A 17,842-nucleotide genomic window follows, 5' to 3' on the forward strand; every position below is an offset into this window, starting at 1 on the left:
GAAGAACACTCGAAACACACCATTAGCCACAAGCTCCTGAATATTTCGATCATAGCGATCAAATCCCGTGACACTTTATTCCCCCCACACGCCAGCGTTCATACTCCCCCTCCGACTCCTCACCCTAACCTTAACCCCACTCCAACTCCCATTCAAATACGTCCCATTATCCTCATCGAACCCATTCTCATACCTACTTCCACGTCCACTCTCACTGTCCGTCCTCTCCCCCACATTAGCCTCCTGACTCCCTCCCCAATTATCCGTCCGATTGCTTCGACGACTGCGCTGTCTACTCTCGGGCCAGCTCCTTTCACTGCCTGTCCCGGCGACGCTGACGTCGCTCATGGTCTTGGGCTTCTCGAAGCCGTCCCAGCTTGCTTCGCTGAGGCCCCGGGAGCGGCTGCGGCTGTGGTGCTTGTGGTTGTGGGACCGAGATTTGTGGGTGCTGGCTTCGCTGACGGTCTTGACGTGGTCGCCAATCCAGTTCTGAACAACGCTTGGAGCAAGATGGGTGCTGGGTAATGGCTGTTCGGGCCTGACACCGCTACGTAGAGGCTGTTCGGGCCAGATGCCACTGGGTAGAGTTTGTTCAAGCGCGATGCTGCTAGGTAGAGGCTGTTCGGACCATATGTCGGTATTATCAGCAGGTCTCGAGCTCCTGTGGCTGGACTTGATGCTGCTGCTAGAGATGTTCTTACTGCCATCCCATCCATTCTCACTTGCCTGTTTGTGCCCTCCCCAGCCGGTCTCATTACCATCGGGACCTCCATCCCACTCATCTCCCTTGCTCTTTTGACTACCACTCCACCCTCCCTCTTTCACCAACGATCCATTCGCAGATGAAGTATCAGCTGCATCTTCCACAGTCGCCAGTTTATATGTTGAGTAGCTCTCCGTGGACACGTTATCATCACCATGTCTAGAACACCTGTGTGATTTCTTCGATGAGCGCGACTTCGCTCCACCCCACGGTTCTGCCGAACTTTTAGATATGTCTGACACACTGGCGCCCTTCGAAGGTGATAGTGGTGGAGATGGCCAACTTCCCGGCAACGAGCGTATAGGCGATGCAGGCTTCAACGAATTCGAACGCCGACTACTCTGTCGAAACTTGACGGGCGACACGCTCCTCTCCAGCCACCCGCTCGCGCCACCAGTCACGAAGAACCCCGTAGGCGACATGAGGTCTTCCTCTCCCTCCAGGACATAACCCTCTTCATACTCCGACTCCGGGATCGGCATGAGTGACTTGATCGGCCCGAGATGCTTCTTCTTACTCTCCCTTCTCTCCTCAGACGGAGGAATAGATGCCGTAGTCGGCGCCTTGACCCATTTCCTCGGCTCTTGCTGCAACTGTGGTCCAGAATCGAATTCGCCATCTTCGTCGACGACAATGACGCGTCCGTCGTCGGCTTTGATGATGAATGTGCCCCATCTACGTGGCAGCGGGATGGTGATGGTGTCCTTCCTTCTCTTGCCGTGCTTGTCGAGTGTGTCGGTGTGACGCTTCACTTCTACGCCGCCGATACCACGTAACTTCTCCAGGCTGCGTCCGATGTCGCCCCCCACGGCTTTTTGGATGTCGTTGTTCCATGCGTCGTTTTCGTTCTCTTTGCGTTTGCGCTGCTTGTAGAATTTCGGATTGATGGGACCGAAGCCTGGTGTGCGTCGTGAGGGAAGGAGCATGTCAGCGCCATCGTCGATGTAGCTGCCTGAGTATGCCGATGTGGTGTCTGAGGCGGCATCGTTGAGCGATTTGCGATTGTGTGTTGGGTGAAGAATGCGCTTTTCGAAAGAGCTACCGTCGTCGACGAAAGAGGCAGGCGTGATGGAGCTCATGTTATGATGACTCGGTACCCAACGTTTGGAACTGAAAGGGTAGAGTGGGTGACGTGTCTTGCGGTTGGATTGGCGGAAAGAAGAAGAAGAGGAAGAATAGGTGGTGGATGACGGCATAACTGCGGGACATGAGAGAAGTGAAAGCGAGAGCCACGGAACAGTACTACAGCGAAGAGGCAGATAAAGTATCCATCATACGAGACGCACAGATCCAACACTGAGGGAAACTCGAGAGCAATCATCGTGACACAGTATCCGTGCTGCCAATTGCTAGGATATCTCTGCGCACACAAACACTCAGCACGAACACTTGCGACAGCTTTGAGATATGTCAAACATAGTTGATCACTTAGCCTCGTAGCCGGACACAAGCTCGCATCGTGCAGCGTACTCTCATAGCTTCGCCTTCGCCCTCTTCTTCTCCTCTTCCCACTGTAGCTGCACCTTCCTCATGCGATACCAACTCCACAACCCCGCCAGCGCTCCCAGCGGCGGCACAACCCAACACGCCAACGTCCACCACCTCGGACTCCTGCTCCGCACATCCTGCATGACCCTCTGCACCTCCTTCTCCAGATACCCTCTATCATGATCATTCCACACCACCACACCCCTCCCCTCCCCACGCCTCAAACACCGCTCTGCCTTCTCCCTCACATCCCCCTGACTCATCACGCGATTCCGCGCATCCTCCTCCGTGAGATGCGCATCGCGCGCTCGCAGCCGCGCGATCTGTATACTCGGATCCGTGACGCCGACGACTAGTATCGTCCCGCAATATCGCTCCCACCCGCTCTCAAACAGCAGCGGGACATCCAGCACAACCGCCCAGTTGCCTCTTAAATACGCCCAAACCATTTGTCTGTACATTTCCTTGCGCACGGCGGGGTGCACGATGCTATTCAGCTTCTTCCTATCGCGCTCTTTCTCTTCGCCCGAGCCGAAGACGCGGCGGCCCAGCGCGGGCCGGTTTAAGGGCCGCCCTTTGGGAGTCGCATCGGGGAGGAGTAGGTCGGGAGTGCTGGGCGAGAAGTACTGCACAATGGCATTGTAGCCTGCGGTGCCGGGCTCGACGACTTGGCGCGCGATTAGGTCGGCGTCGATGATGGGGAGGGAATAGGGCGGTTTGGAGAGGAGGGAGGATACGGTGGATTTGCCGGTTGCGATGGAGCCTGTGAGGCCGAGGAGGAGCATTTTGGGTGGATGGGGATTTTGGTCAGGTATATGGTTCTATGTTTTAGTGCATTCGCAAAGAGACTGCGGGGTTTTTTTGGCCCCTGGTTCAGAGTCGGTGTCGATTTGTTTGCTCGCACATCGTGGAGATGAGATGACGTTTGCGGGGAGCTCTGGAGCTTATCGAGTACCTCGGACGTTGAGCTTGGGCCGGTGCAGGGGTACATAGTGCCTGACTCGAGCAATCATACATCGTCTTGAACAATACATTAGGATGTCACTACACTAATATGCAGCATGCATTCGAAAGGTGTAAAGGATAGTTTGCCTTTATACGCAATTGAAAGCTAGAGAGAGCCGCCATCTGGCCAAGGAGGATATCTACCGTAACAACGCCTAACGCCTTTTCTTTCGGCGATCTGTCTTCTCAAACGCAAACACTTCATCTAAAAGATCTTTTAACTGATTCGCACGTACTGTTGGCTGGTTCATTGTTGGCTTTGAAGACGCAGATGAGCTCTCATACAACGCAGAACTGCTAGGGGATGAAAACGACGAGGACTGTTGACTACTCTCATCCTTCCAATCAAGATCAATGTCATCGTCAGAAAACGAAGACCCACGCTGTGGACACCACGTCAGCCAACTCCATAGTAAATTTCAGGCGTTCAATCTGAAACCTCGCCGTGGTTGACTGTCTTGTTCAGTGGCTCGACAAGCTTGCGACTGGGACGGAAAATCTGCAGCTGGTTGTCTTCCGCGGCACCCATCATGACCCACGGGTCGTTTTTGTTCCAGTCGAAGTCGCAGATGCGGTTCGTGAAGCCGCCGTGCATAAACAGCCTAAATGTATGTTAGTGGTATACAATGTGAAAGATCATAGCTGTGCTTACAGTTCTGGTGGCCCATCTTCAGCCTCCTCCTCGGTCTGCTCGTCGCCGATCTTGCTGAGATCCCACATGCAGATACGGCGGTCGTAGCTGGAACTGGCAAGGATAGCCGCATCCTGAGGATGCCATTGCAGACCGATGACATCTCCGCGATGGCTTGACAGGCTGTGCAGCTTCTTCTCGAAGTTTCGCAAGTCCCAAAGACCGACGGTCTTGTCTGCGGAGCCTGAAGCCATGGTCATCTCAAACTCGGGGTGGAAAGCGATGCAGTTCACAGCATCTTCGTGTGCTTCCTTCCTGTAGAGCGCCTTTTTGTGCGACTCCATGCGGGTGTCGATGATCTGCCATGTGAGATCGTCGGATGCGGTTCCGATGAGAAAGTTGTGGATTGGGTGGTACTGAACGTCGTTCACCGTCGCGCTGTGGACCTCGTATGTTGCAGTCGGACTGACAGTCTTGTTGGTCTTGGAGAATCCAGATCTGATGTCCCATGTCTTAACAGTTGTGTCTTCATTACCCGTTACGAGGTGGCCTTCGTTGAGTGGACTCCAGCTCAGCCCAAAACCCTCTGTTGTGTGTCCTACAAGCTCAGCCTCAAACTGAATGGCATCACCTTTGGGCTGAAGCGGGTGCTTGGTCCGGTCGAAGATCAGCACCTTGCCGTCTACGCATAGTGATGCTATTATGTCAGGATTCTGTGGCTGGTAGCGCGCCTTGTTGACCTCGCCTGGGTGGTTGATTTTCTGCACAATCTTGAATTCGAATGGTCGCTTTGCGTTGCCATGTCCGCCAATCTCACCGCGCTCCTCGTTCAGTTCAGAGAGGTCTGGGACACGGAAGTCGGGTATTTCGCAGTGAGCGATTTGGAGGTAGTTTTGCGCTTGGTTCGACGTATGCGTTCCGAGAATGACGCGGTGCTGGCTCATGTTGGTGCCTTCGACTCTGCGAATTGTCAGCGCATGGCAGGACTGTATCGCATGCAAACATACGGCTTCTTGTCTGGCAGCCATTGCGTAGTGAGGGTCGGCCACTCCAGCGCGCGTCCGTAGAGCATGTCATAGAGAAATACGGAGTTTTTCTTCCATATCTTGTACTCCTCGTTGATGATCTTGTGCTCGACCTGCTCCTGGTCGTCCATCTCGCGGGCGTCGATTGCATCTGCGCGCATATATTAGTATCCGACGGACATGTGATTTGCAGAGTCAATTTCATCCAGCATAATTATACATGCAATGTTGCGACCCGATTGAGACCAACATGGCTGGTTTGCTTGCTACAATCAAGCTACATGGATGTTGCTTGTGACGGTGTTGTGATAATATGATGGTCGGTTTGCACTTACCACTCATGGTCTCGTCCATTTTGACAAGCAGTGCCACGTGTGAAGAGGTCGGTCAAGTAAGTGTGTGAGGCTGTCCAGGAAATGGTGGTTGCGGAGTGAAAGCTGCCCGCACGACGCGCTCCGCCAAAAGATCGCGTCGGGATCGCCTAGGATCAGAGCTACCGCTAAGCGGACCCACTCCAGGTCGCTTGGCATGTCGCCGCGATATATCAATTGCGTCTGCAACTACCCTTCCGCTCTTTGAAGACCACAGCGTCGAGAACCGCCCCCCAACTTTCTACCGCCTCTCTCCCTCCGCGCGCTTCGTGCGCTCCTCCTCTTCCCTCATTCTCTATCATACGTTCGCTTTTGCGACAGCAACCCGCTACTTGGACTTCTTGCGGTCGCAGCATTGCCTCATCTTCAACGAAGCTATTCCTAGATACCCGCAGCAACCATGGGTGTCCCAAAGTTCTTTCGATGGATGTCCGAGCGCTATCCGGGCATCTCTCAGCTTATTGCGGAGAATCGCATTCCCGAGTTCGACTGTCTCTATGTACGTAGCCTGACGCATTTCTCAGTATGTGGCTAACAATGATTCATAGCTTGACATGAACGGTATCATTCACAACTGCACGCACAACGACTCCGATGGCGCGACTGCCCGTAAATCCGAGGACCAGATGTTCCTCGACATCTTTAACTACATCGAGCATTTGTTTGGCAAGATCAAGCCCAAGCAGCTCTTCTTCATGGCCATCGATGGTGTCGCCCCGCGCGCCAAGATGAACCAGCAGCGTGCGCGTCGTTTCAGGACCGCTCTCGATGCGGAGAAGGCCCGTGACAAGGCCATCCGTGAGGGCGTCGAGATGCCCAAGGAGGAAGCATTTGATAGCAATTGCATTACTCCCGGTACCGCGTTCATGGCGAAGCTCACGCAGCAACTGAAGTACTTCATAAACAAGAAGGTCTCCGAGGACATGGATTGGCAGGGCGTGGAAGTCGTTCTGTCTGGTCACGAGGTACCCGGAGAAGGAGAACACAAAGTCATGGAGTATATCCGCCAGGCAAAGGCACAACCGGGTTACGACCCAAACCGCCGCCACTGCTTGTACGGCCTCGACGCAGATCTGATCATGTTGGGTCTGCTTAGCCACGACCCTCATTTCTGCTTGTTGCGTGAGGAGGTGACTTTTGGTCGCCAGAGCCAGACCAAGTCCAAGGAGTTGGAACACCAGAACTTTTACCTCATGCACCTTTGCATTGTTCGAGAATATCTGGAGCTGGAATTCCAGGAATTAGCAGAGCCTGGTGCTCTCGGCTTTCCATTTGATATGGAGCGAGTCATTGACGATTTCATCCTTATGGCTTTCTTTGTTGGTAACGATTTCCTTCCCAATCTTCCGCACTTGCACATCAACGAGGGTGCTTTAGCTCTCATGTTCAACGTCTACAAGACGGTGCTACCCAAGGGTAAAGGGTACATTAATGAGGAGGGTGTCATAAACATGGAACGTCTTGTTCTTCTGCTCGACGAATTGTCGCAGATTGAATACCGACACTTCGAATCAGAAAACGCAGATGCCGCATGGTTCAAGGGGAAGCGTTTAGAGAAGGAGGATGTCATGCAGAAGACTGCACGGCGTGGTACAGTTATCATGTCGACGCAACAGAAGCAGCTCTTCTCCAAGATCAAGAGCTGGTTAGGACATTATTTGGAGAAGAAGGAGCCGGCCCCGCTGGATCTACCAGTGGAACTAAACGCAGAAGATCGCAAGTTCGTTCAGGAGTTGGCAGACAAGTTGCACTTGGTGTGGAAGACTGTTCAAAATGACGACGGCGACCGTCACATTCAGGTGTCAGCGCCTCCTAAGCTGGTTGAGGACGATGAAGATGACGAAGACGACAACATGGACGACGAATCAACCAAGGCCATCACGCGGGTCATTCAGAAGTACGAGGCCGCCAAGATTGTTGACATTTCAGCCGAAGATGCCCAGAACGAGATGCAGAAGAAGTATGACGAGAAGTTCGATGCCTGGAAGAACGACTACTACAAGAGCAAGTTCGAATGGGACCGCAGCAATGAGGAGGAGTTGCGCAAGCTCACTGAGAACTACGTGCAAGGTCTGCAGTGGGTACTATACTACTATTACCGTGGTGTAGCATCCTGGCCATGGTACTACGGTTACCACTACTCGCCCATGATCTCTGACGTGAAGAGGGGAATCAAAGCGAACATCGACTTTAAACTTGGCCAACCCTTCAAGCCTTTCCAGCAGTTGATGGGCGTTTTGCCAGATCGAAGTAAATCGATCGTACCAAAGGCATACCATCCTCTCATGACAAGCGAAGACTCACCGATTATCGACTTCTACCCACGAGACTTTACCCTCGACATGAATGGCAAGAAGCAGGACTGGGAGGCAGTGGTCAAAATTCCATTCATTGAAGAGGACCGCCTGTTGAAGGCAATGGCCACCAAAGAGGATGATCTCACTGCAGATGAGAAGTCTCGCAACTCCTTTGGGGTCTCGCTCAAGTTCACGTATTCGAGGGATTTGGACTTTATCTACCCATCGTCTCTACCTGGAGTGTTTCCTGATCTACCACACTGCAAGTGTATCGAGAACATTTACGAATTGCCGACTATGGAAGGTCTTGAGTACTACATTGGTCTCATGGACGGTGTCAAGACAGGATCAGCTGCGTTGGCTGGTTTCCCAAGTCTCAAGGTCTTGCCGTTCCATGGCAAGCTTGAGTTCGCCAGTGTCAACATCTTTCAGCAAGACAGTCGCAACGAGAGCATGACGATCACCCTCCTGGATACCGCGCCACGACAGCCAGTGAGCCACGCGAAAGAGAAGCTCGGCAAGGCGGTCCATGTGGGATACCCCTTTTTGCATGAGGCGAAAGTAGTCAAAGTGGCTGACGAGCTCTTTGACTATGTGTTGCCGGAGTCAGGGCCATCAGTCCCAGTTGCAATCCCGCACGACTCACGACAGATTTCCGATTGGAAGAAGACGGCCGACCGCATCGAAAAGTTCTACAGCAAGCGCCTGGGCATTATGATCGGTGAAATTGAATCCCTTGTGTATGTAGAAATGCTCAAGGGTCTCCGAAAGACCGATGAAGGTGCAACTATCAAGGAGTATGGCGAGGTCCAGGGTGCGGGCGTGGAGTACGCCACTCAGACCATTGTCGACCAGGTCATCAGCGAGGACACTCGTTTCCTAGAGAAGGAGGCATTGCCCATCGAAGAAGAATTCCCAGAGGGTGCGCGAGCATTTTACCTTGGTGACTACGCGTATGGCCGACCTCTGCAAGTTGTTGGCCACGCTGAGAATAAGGCCACTATCATGGTTGCGAAGCTGAAGAAGCAGGAGCCGGATTTTGGACGTGCTATTGTCAGAAGGGCGGAACAGACGACGCCATACTTGCCCTCGTATGTTGTCGCACGTTCATTGAACATGCCTCCACTAGCATTGTCCAAGTTGACTTCCGCATTCAATGTCAACTCAAGCGGTCTCAAGCTGAACATTGGTTTGAACTTGAAGTTCGAGGCGAAGAAGCTCAAGGTCTTGGGCTATTCCAGGAAGTCCGCGAACGGCTGGGAGTACAGCCAGAAGGCTATTGACCTGCTTGCTCAGTACATGATCAAATTTCCTGACTTTGTTGCTGCTATCATCAACAATCCCACCGGTGACGGCTGGCAGGACACGGACTTCTACGCCCCCGAAGTCGCCAAGCAGAAGATCAAGGAGATTGTTGCGTGGTTGAAGGAGGTCCAGACGAAGAGTTTCGAAAAAGTTCCCCTGGATGCGGAGCAGCTCGACTCAGATACTGTCAAGCTGATCGAGCAGGCTGCCGATGCCAACTTGCCTATCACACAGGATGTCGAGCCGAAGAAGATTGGCAAAGTTCCGCGCAACGCCTTGTTGAAGCCTTCCGATGCGGAGCAACGCCTCCATGACCAAGAGTTCACGATTGGTGATCGCATTGTCTATGTTCAGGATTCTGGAAGAGTTCCCATTGGATCTGCCGGCACAGTGATTGGAAAGACGAGGACCGCCCGTGTCATGCTACTCGATGTTGTTTTCGACGCAACCTTCATGAGCGGCACTTCACTTGGCGACCGATGCTCACCTTTTAGAGGCTCTACCGTTCCTTCCACCGCTGTTCTGAACATGACTGATCGTCAGGTCGTGTCATACTCATCAGCTGGAACTGCCAAGCGTCCGCAGCAGGCTCCTTCGTCGTACAACATGCCCAAATTTGGTGCTCCCGGTGGACCACAACTTCAACCTGCTGGCGCTCCACCACCTCTACGTGGCTCATACCGAGGTGCCTTTGGTGGTGCCAATGGCAATGGAGTGTCCCGCGGAGGGCGCGGCGGTGGTGCTGCGCCGCGACAGAATGGTGCACCGCAACAAGGCGCCGAACAGACCCTGCCCATCCACGGCGGACCACCACGTGGCGGTCGCGGTGGCTTTGCTGCACGCGGACAAGCAAACGGAAACCAGTTTCAAAACCAGAACCAGAATCCCAACGGGAACCACATGCGCGGCCGTGGCGGAGCTCAGGACTTTGTTCCTCGTGGCCGTGGCGGCCCCAAAGGTAACCGCGGTGGCTTCACTGTCACCGACATGAGCGATCCTTCTGAGGGCGTCGTTCCGAACAACCCCAACTTTCGCCCGCAGAACTACTCGAACGTGCCTCCGCCAGCTAACCTAGATGCACGGGGAGGCAGAGGCCGAGGCCGGGGACGTGGAGGCTTCCGTGGCCGTGGACCTAGAGGTGGTGCGCCGCCGCCAGCCGCGCAGTAGATGGCGGTTGCTGAGTGAGAAAGATATTATGGTTGCTTAGTGGTCTCTTGATAGATTACTTGCAGAGAAGAGGAAGATATTAACTACAAATGATGAACATCAAACAAACTTTACTTCTGCATTGATATGTCAACTTGCTGTAACCTGGTGGATTGAGCTGTGAACCCTGGTTAGCCGAGCACATGCTTAGCGTGGTTCCCATAGGGCTGAGCCCCGACTTCCGCGCTCCAGATACGTGTTAGAACCACAGAACTAACAGCTCCCCATTCCCACCATTCAACCCTACGCCGTTGCCTCTGCTCCCCCAATCCGCGTCCACACACTCCTCTTCGCGGGGTAGAAGGCGCACAACCCACACAACATGCACTCCGCACTCGTGCGACTGCAGAATGTCTTCGGCTTCTTCACCACCGTCGCCTTCACAGTAGCCGCCGTAATTGCGCTCAGCAGCTTCATATCCCCACAAACCCCACGCGCCAGCATAAGCCTGCGCAACGTGCAAGTCGTCAAAGGGCGGCCACACTACTACAGCTACAAGAAAGAGGAATATGCGAATGTGCGCTTCGATCTGGATGCTGGTACGTTTCCCATTCATTGGGCGCAAGCAGTGTTTATTTTGATATTGACACGCCAATAGATCTAAGCACTCTCTTCAACTGGAACACGAAACAAGTCTTCCTCTACCTCAAAGCAATCTACCCCTCTCCCCGCGCCTCCGAACCCCCCTCCGAAGCCATCATCTGGGACGCCATCCTCGCCTCCTCCACCGCGCCCTGGAACCAACTGCACTTTGTCCACCCCGACACCAAAACTAAAACTGGCAAGAAATCCGTGCTGCCCAAGAAGTCGAAGAAAGCCCAGGCTGCCGCCAAAGCCAAGGGCGTCAAGGACGAGAAGGACTTGCTCTTCCCCAGGGGGGAGCTCCATCTGCATAACCAGCGCCCGAAATACCAGATCACAGACATCACGGGCAAGCTGCAGAACCGCACGGATGTGTATCTCGAGTTGGGGTGGAATGTGCAGCCGTGGGTTGGTGCGTTGACGTGGACTAATTGGCAGAAGTTTGGGGCATGGGAGGGGTTCAAGGGGGGCAGGAGTGCAACATTTGAGTTCCCGGAGATTGGCGCGAAGATGAAGAAGGTCAAGAAGGAGGATTTGGAGACGGAGAAGGGGAGTGAGGGGTACAGGTTGATGGCGGGTGAGGAGCAGCCGAGGAAGAGTGTGTAGCTGTGTTGTCAGGGATGAATGAGGTAGGAGTGGTGGCATTTTCATGGCGTAGACGATAGCGAGGTACATTCAACTATGGGATAAATCCACTTTCTGCAGTTTTGTTGGCACGGCGTGCATGTCCCCCTGTGATAGTCAAACTCCACTAACGGGCATCTCATGTAATTGTAAACAACAAGATCTCAACACCAATACTCGATTCTCCGTCAATCTCAAGTCCCGTATAGGCATTACCAAATCACAGCAGCGTTAGAACCTTTGTGAGAAGCAGATACTGTTCGTGCCGCGATGACAAAATACATTACTGCATGCTATCTGCGGCGACGGAGAGTAAATCAGGGGCATTCGATATCTTGAAGCCATGCACCATGTCACCAGGCTTCGATCGCGACGGCAAGGTCTCGCAAATGCTATCTGTGGCGCCCTGATCACTTCGACAACGTGCAGTGTGTTGTTCTGAATGGAAAGACGTTTGTCTCATTACGAAACAGTAACAGCAATTTCGTTGTGGCGGCAAAGCCCTTGACTTCAGCACTTACCAATCCGTATCGAGGACATAGGTCTCTCTCCAGACTAGGGGAAGAATGATTAAAAGGTGAATGCACTCATCTCTACAGTTGGTCGACGTTGCGACATGTACCATCGAGTTCAGGTTGACGTCGTCAACATATCTGCGCACTAAACCGGCGGTAAGGGGTCAGAGAGTGGGAATGGCGCGCTACGTCACATCTGTATGTAAGACATGAATGCGTCCGCAACGTCTTCTGCGCTGATATTAGCAAGACGTACATGGATACAACACACATAGCAGTGTGTGCATGACGGCATCGAAACCCTCAACACTGCAGGTCAGGAAGTGAGGAGAGCCGTTGGGAATCTCAACTCTGGATGACATCCAGATGATGGCGGTAAGGGGAGCGGTTCTGTACCGGTAACGCGGACCAGAAGCAACATTTGTTGACCTCGCTCGCCGTGATGTTGTTTGTTTTCCATGTTCTGTGTGGGGGGTATGACGTGAATGTACAGTAGGCTGATAGTTGCTGCAGATACGACCTTTCGCCCTCGCGCTACTGCAGAGGAATGAAACTGCTGCTACAAGAGCTGTACCAGTAATTTTCTATGGACTGGTAGAAGGGGCTCGTACGGTCGCGTGCTGCAAGCGGTCTGTAAATATTTTGGTAGAAGGCGACTGGTGGTAGTCGCAAAGACCCATGGGTTCCATTCCAGTGACGAGGCGGGTCCGAGCGAGAGGAAGCGCCCGTTTGCAGGCTTGCATGCCAGCTTCTGGGGCCCGCGAAAAGCCACGTTACGTAGCGTCTCAGGGTCCAAATATGGGGCTTGACGAGCGTTGACATCATTTAGTGGTGAGCGATAGTTGGTGGTGGTCAGATCACTCTACTGCAGTGCGATGTGACCAAGTCTGACATGTTTCGCAAGACGTGAGGTGACGATGAACTGTATTGGCAACGCAAGGGTGGGAGCCGCGGAACGATAGTGGAAGGCGATCGCTTCAATACCTTGATCTAGCACCACAAGGACCCGAGGCTTCATGTCCTGGCTCGAGTATGTTGCAGTGCAGACAATGTATCCGGAGTAAATCACCGAGATGGAGCAGCCCAGTGTCGGCGTCAAACGGTATGCGAGATGTGTGCCCGAAAACCAACCCTGTATTGAGCATCTCGCTATCCGCACATGGGGTCAATTCCGTGCTCGCGTGCGGTTGAGGGCGTCTCGAAGGGATCAACTCGCCTCGAACTCTAGAGGCCATGTCTCGCCAGCGTCGCTCACCGCTGATCAGCCCTCAACAGCAAGGAGCGACATCTGCACAGCTCACAGGCTGAACTCGAAGACCCTGATAGACGTGATAGGCATCGAGGGGCGGGGAAATTGAAATGCATCCGCGGTTGTCAAGTAGGGGGCGTGGCGACATTGCGAGGTCATGATCTGCAAAACTGCAACCATAAAGGAAAGCTGGGCGAAGAGCGAAGGATGAGCACGGGTAACGGACATGGAGTGGAGAGCATGCGGGTCTGGCCTTTGCGCAATGAGGAATCGGGAAAAAACATGGCGAACTGGAGAATTGCATCACCGGTTGTTGTAGATGCGATTGTGGGGACGACAGTGCGGGTGTGACCTCAGAGCGACCGTCATGGTCCATGGAAAAGAATGGACTTTGTTACAGCGCAGGGTTGACAAGGAAGGCGCCACATTACCTTCCTTTTGCAGTTGATTTTTGCACCGTGGAATCGCTTTACCTGGGTAGCGTTGTGCAGCACAGTCGCCAGCGACTTCACATTCAGCCCTAACACAGCGCCTGGGGCGAGCAAAGAAGCCTTACGGCCGTGTCTCCTCTTCCTCGCGATGCTGGGTGCCAGTCCTGGGGCCGTCGCTTGCGATGAGATGACGCTGCTTTCAACGGCCCAGGCAAAGAAAGCGGTGCGCTATGACATGGTGCGACGGTTCTTTTAGGGTACCTGCGTCGTTCAGCTCCCTCAAACGAACGTGTGCGACCCTGCAGACAGGCGCATGTAGGATGATGAGGCTGAGTGGCACTGGTATTGGCAACATCGTCACTTCTGACGTTGTGGCAGACAAACATGTCTCCAAACGCGGCTGGCAGTGGGGCACCGCTTTCGCAGAACGGGCGGCTATACCTAAAGAGGGAAGGACGACTGTCGATACCTTCCACGTCGGAGGAAATGACGTCGGCAGGCGCACGGCAGCCAAGGGAATTTCCCATGCACGATTGAGGAGGGCATGTTCCACTCTTTTGGATCCCTCGTCTACTGAAAACGATGGGCACTGGGTTGTGAGAGGCCGGATTGTGCGAATGCCCTCATGCTCAAGGCGGAATTGCTTCAGCTCTGACGTCCGCCCTGCGTTAGGCATCATCGTTCTGGACCGTCGCCCTCGTCGTCATGCACGTCATTTGGCCTCCGCGCTGCCACGGTCCACAAGTCAGGAGTTGCAGCACAGACGATAATGGAATTCTTCAATCTTGAGGAGGCCCGAGTCGTAGATTCAGCAATCTCGGCGCAACTGACCTGCTTCTGCCCTCTTTGCAGAATACACTACGAGAGGGGCCAGAGGCGAATGCTGCCACATGCACAGTCGCGACACCAGTCATGGGCTGCGGCGGCATCTGAACGCGCCGTCACTGGTTGCGTAGGAGAGGTAGTGCATTCTGGACCCTGGAACCACCAGGATGCCGCGCTTGCCAGGAACCGACATGAGATCATCACTCAGAGCTCGATTTCGAGGTACCAGACGACGGGCGAGCCAGGGTTTCATGATCGAGCGCACGTCATTGGCCTTAGCTGGACCCCTAGACAGATGCCGTGGGCGCTATCGAGCATGGGGCAGGACCCTGCAGATCTGTGACTGCAAGCCTCCATGCTGAGTGGGTCCCTAGTGCGCCGACAGCAACGGTGATCCCTTGCCGCCTACGGCCATGTTGGCTGCTGCGCGTCTGTGGGTGTGAGACGCAAATGGTATTTAGATTCTCTCTGCTCCCTTTTGATTTCTCCATCAAGCAATCCCACGATTATCAGCCGACATACCACCGCTTCATCCAATACAAAACACTCCAAAGCACTTCTCACTTTTTGAACTCCAAACCAACTCTCAACATGTCCGCCATGACCCAGAACCGCCAGCAAGTCTACGTCTCGGACGGCTTCTCAGAGCCCATGAGCGCTCAGCACAACTTTGCCAACAACTTCGACCTCGACAACCCCGACGCTGCCATGTCTGCGTACCAGAGGATCATGCACGAGCACACCAAGCGCCAGCTTAGCACCGCCACCGACTCTGCCCGCCGACGAAGCGGCTCTTCATCCAATGCTGAGTCGCGGTCGCTCGAGTCTGTCTCATCACAAGAGTCATAATATTGTCGATTGCCATCTACCATCAAACATCAATACCTTCGACATTACCCTTCAACCGTCTGCGACGTTTTAGCGTTCAGCGACATGCGATTCGATCCGGAATCGACTTTCAACATTATTTTTTTTCATCATCCCTACAGAGCATAAGGGCGGCGTTTGGGATCAATTATTCACCACCACGGATGGGCTAGTTTGGCGTTCACATTGTCTGCGGGTCAACGCAGTCTCATCACATCAATAAATTTCTACACCCTCTCATGGGTGCATTTGCACACTTCATCTTCAGCCCGCAACGTGACTTGCATTTGTGATTTCATGGGAACTTCCCTAGCACCCAACAATACACTCAACTGACGTGTCATTGTCCATGATCCCTAACATGAACAACTGATAATTCAATAAAACTAGCCAGTTCACCATATTCAAATGACGTGTCATTGTTTGTTTGTTTGTTTATTCATCTTGGGGATTGTTAACAATCCCACCAGCAATTCCCTGATCATTCAATAAAACCAGCCAGTTCATCTGTCGGTACCCGGCAGCCCCGTCTCTCCTCTCCAGCGCACAATCGGCCCTACATCAAATCACGCAGAAGGAGTCCAGTTAAATGCTCCACCCAACCGAGCCCGAGCGGAATAACATCGGGCATACCCAAATCTCTCCACATCCAGCGTCGTGTATCTACTGTTACCGCGTGCGCGGAGAAATGTCGCATCCTTGACAATCTACACACGTCGCGACTCATTGCAGATTCATCGTGCCTGAACTTACTGGGGGAGAAAAGGTCCTTCATGGCGCAATTATTCTATCCAAGGGTCCTGTTCAGTGACGCCCGTTGGGCCCGCTTGCTAGTGCATTTACTACACGCTGGGGTCGGGCTCATGGTCAGGGTCAGGGTCAAGGTCAGGGTCCTGGGGTCATGTGAGGGTGTAGGACCGAATCGGCGAGGCAGGGGGAAAACTTGCTTGTGGGAGTGAACGGGGGAGGGGTGGTGTAGTGTGTGATTGTCACGGGGATTAGACAGGTTATAGGGGTTTGGTGTGGTGAGGTGGTATGTGCATGATTCATGTTGGAGTGGGAAAAAAAAATTGAAGATGTTCTCAAGATGGAAATGTAGAAAGTTTCTCACCATGATTACTATCGGAATTTTTGAAAATCTGCTTATCTAGACTCGCAGATCCTTCTCCTTCCCACACATCACCTACTGAACATGTACCCTTTGAAATGTGCTCTACCCACCCCCCTCCCAAAACTCACTACACCCTTTCAAATCATCCACATTCAACAAATCCACCCCTTCATCCCACAACGTCCTCCAAATCGCATTCCGCGTCCCCACCGGCCACGCCGGCTGATTCCAATACCTCGCCATAACGCCCCTCTCATGCGCCGCCCCAACCTGCTCACGCAGCAACTCTAGCTGCGTGTCGTTCATCTCCCTCCTCCTGACGTCTCCAAAACTCGCGGCGAAATTCGTGCTTGCAATGGGCGCTTCGTTGGCAGTGATGTTCTTGAATTCATCTGAAGAAAGAGAAGATAGGGGCGCGTCGAAGAATACATCGCGCGGTAAGTATGCAAGCACATCGTGATATTGCGTATTTCCCGTGCCTACCACCGTCACCGGCCGCTTAAACAGCTCTGTTCCATCGTACGTCGTGAGCCAGTTTCCCCGGCGCAGGGGCTCGAGCGCGGCGAGCACGGCAGGCCAGGTCTCTGACGACCCAGTTTTGAGGTCGATGAAGAAGTAGAGGGTTTGCGCGGAGGAGGTATCGAAGACGCCGTTTTGCTCGCCTTCTTGGGTGAAGGGCGTGGAGGGGTTGAGCCGGGCGAGCGTGGAGAGGAGGGGCTCGATGTAGAGAGATGAGAGGGTACGGGAGGTGGTTAGGGCAGAGGGTTCGTGGCCGACCTGGTTCATCTGTTAGTTTTTGAAGTCGATTCGTCTGTGCAGTTTTTGATAGGGGTTGAGGCCTAGCATATGCGTTTGATACAACAAAGTTTGGGGAGACTGCTGTCCGACTACAAATCTTTTCTTGTCTCTCTTGATGGCGAACGTTTGTGATACGTCACATTACTGTCCTAGAAATTTGTCTCCCCGGGCCTGCGATCTATATAGGATCACGTGATCTTTGTTTGAAATGGCCAAACACACATCGTTGAAACCTCAGAATAAAGGAGAGTTATTGAAGCAAAGAAAAGTTCGATTATTTCCCAGTCTACCTACATATATCGTTTCATTGATCAGCCAAACATCTGCTTCAGTTGAGATGGCCCCATAAGACAAGCCAGTGTAGAACGGCACATCGCGCCAGTAATCATTGTGGCTGTGAAACGGCTTTGGAAGGATTTCGCGCGTGAAGTCGGTAGGATAGTGATATTTGTCCGTCTTATCCGTGTTCATGAGAATGTTCTGCAGTGCATCCGAGTAGGTCGCAAATGTACCCGAGACCAGCGCAGAGAGCGGAAGAGCGAAAGAACGCATAGCGAAGAAGGCAGGCGCGCGGAGCAGGTTGAAAAGCAAACAGAACTTCACAACGACAACAACATTGATGACTTATAACCACAAGTCAGCTGTCAACGATGTCACAGTGGATATGATGGTATCCAGGTACCCGAAGAGATCCGGCCAATGCGACGAGGCTCTCTGGCCCGTGCTTCGCTTCACGCGTTCTGACGCGT

The 17,842-nt window shown here is 53.3% G+C and overlaps 9 protein-coding genes across 9 annotated transcripts; 5 read left to right on the plus strand and 4 right to left on the minus strand.

Annotated features, from left to right (window-relative positions):
- Positions 1 to 75: 75 nt before the first annotated feature.
- Positions 76 to 1,842, minus strand: SNOG_10966 (hypothetical protein; the record flags this gene model as incomplete). The annotated part of the gene is made up of 3 exons (XM_001801170.1): positions 76 to 922; positions 1,008 to 1,099; positions 1,129 to 1,842. The coding sequence occupies 3 exons, from the start codon at positions 1,840 to 1,842 to the stop codon at positions 76 to 78; spliced, it is 1,653 nt and encodes a 550-aa protein (XP_001801222.1).
- A 238-nt stretch (positions 1,843 to 2,080) lies between these two features.
- SNOG_10967 (hypothetical protein) lies at positions 2,081 to 3,036 on the minus strand (the record flags this gene model as incomplete). Its single annotated transcript, XM_001801171.1, has 1 exon — positions 2,081 to 3,036. The coding sequence occupies one exon, from the start codon at positions 3,034 to 3,036 to the stop codon at positions 2,236 to 2,238; it is 801 nt and encodes a 266-aa protein (XP_001801223.1). The 3' UTR covers positions 2,081 to 2,235.
- A 647-nt stretch (positions 3,037 to 3,683) lies between these two features.
- Positions 3,684 to 5,266, minus strand: SNOG_10968 (hypothetical protein; the record flags this gene model as incomplete). Its single annotated transcript, XM_001801172.1, has 4 exons — positions 3,684 to 3,858; positions 3,909 to 4,847; positions 4,883 to 5,063; positions 5,248 to 5,266. The coding sequence occupies 4 exons, from the start codon at positions 5,264 to 5,266 to the stop codon at positions 3,684 to 3,686; spliced, it is 1,314 nt and encodes a 437-aa protein (XP_001801224.1).
- A 417-nt stretch (positions 5,267 to 5,683) lies between these two features.
- SNOG_10969 (hypothetical protein) lies at positions 5,684 to 10,052 on the plus strand (the record flags this gene model as incomplete). Its single annotated transcript, XM_001801173.1, has 2 exons — positions 5,684 to 5,782; positions 5,832 to 10,052. The coding sequence occupies 2 exons, from the start codon at positions 5,684 to 5,686 to the stop codon at positions 10,050 to 10,052; spliced, it is 4,320 nt and encodes a 1,439-aa protein (XP_001801225.1).
- Positions 10,053 to 10,413: 361 nt separating this feature from the next.
- On the plus strand, positions 10,414 to 11,362 carry SNOG_10970 (hypothetical protein; the record flags this gene model as incomplete). The annotated part of the gene is made up of 3 exons (XM_001801174.1): positions 10,414 to 10,630; positions 10,690 to 10,852; positions 10,919 to 11,362. The coding sequence occupies 3 exons, from the start codon at positions 10,414 to 10,416 to the stop codon at positions 11,277 to 11,279; spliced, it is 741 nt and encodes a 246-aa protein (XP_001801226.1). The 3' UTR covers positions 11,280 to 11,362.
- Positions 11,363 to 11,647: 285 nt separating this feature from the next.
- SNOG_10971 (hypothetical protein) lies at positions 11,648 to 12,171 on the plus strand (the record flags this gene model as incomplete). Its single annotated transcript, XM_001801175.1, has 3 exons — positions 11,648 to 11,677; positions 11,897 to 12,010; positions 12,091 to 12,171. 3 exons carry the CDS (start codon positions 11,648 to 11,650, stop codon positions 12,169 to 12,171), a joined length of 225 nt encoding a protein of 74 aa, XP_001801227.1.
- Positions 12,172 to 13,722: 1,551 nt separating this feature from the next.
- Positions 13,723 to 14,660, plus strand: SNOG_10972 (hypothetical protein; the record flags this gene model as incomplete). Its single annotated transcript, XM_001801176.1, has 2 exons — positions 13,723 to 14,088; positions 14,391 to 14,660. 2 exons carry the CDS (start codon positions 13,723 to 13,725, stop codon positions 14,658 to 14,660), a joined length of 636 nt encoding a protein of 211 aa, XP_001801228.1.
- Positions 14,661 to 14,802: 142 nt separating this feature from the next.
- Positions 14,803 to 15,446, plus strand: SNOG_10973 (hypothetical protein). The gene has a single exon (XM_001801177.1). The coding sequence runs from the start codon at positions 14,909 to 14,911 to the stop codon at positions 15,164 to 15,166; it is 258 nt and encodes an 85-aa protein (XP_001801229.1). The 5' UTR covers positions 14,803 to 14,908; the 3' UTR covers positions 15,167 to 15,446.
- Positions 15,447 to 16,397: 951 nt separating this feature from the next.
- On the minus strand, positions 16,398 to 17,645 carry SNOG_10974 (hypothetical protein; the record flags this gene model as incomplete). Its single annotated transcript, XM_001801178.1, has 2 exons — positions 16,398 to 17,081; positions 17,388 to 17,645. The coding sequence occupies 2 exons, from the start codon at positions 17,643 to 17,645 to the stop codon at positions 16,398 to 16,400; spliced, it is 942 nt and encodes a 313-aa protein (XP_001801230.1).
- Between the last annotated feature and the right edge of the window lie 197 nt (positions 17,646 to 17,842).

Source organism: Parastagonospora nodorum (genome assembly GCF_000146915.1).
Source record: "Parastagonospora nodorum SN15 chromosome Unknown scaffold_18, whole genome shotgun sequence".
Classification (NCBI taxonomy): Eukaryota; Fungi; Ascomycota; class Dothideomycetes; order Pleosporales; family Phaeosphaeriaceae; genus Parastagonospora; species Parastagonospora nodorum.

Coding starts and splice junctions, on each gene's coding strand:
- SNOG_10973 (XM_001801177.1), top strand. CDS start 14,909: ATGTCCGCCATGACCCAGAACCGCCAGCAAGTCTACGTCTCGGACGGC.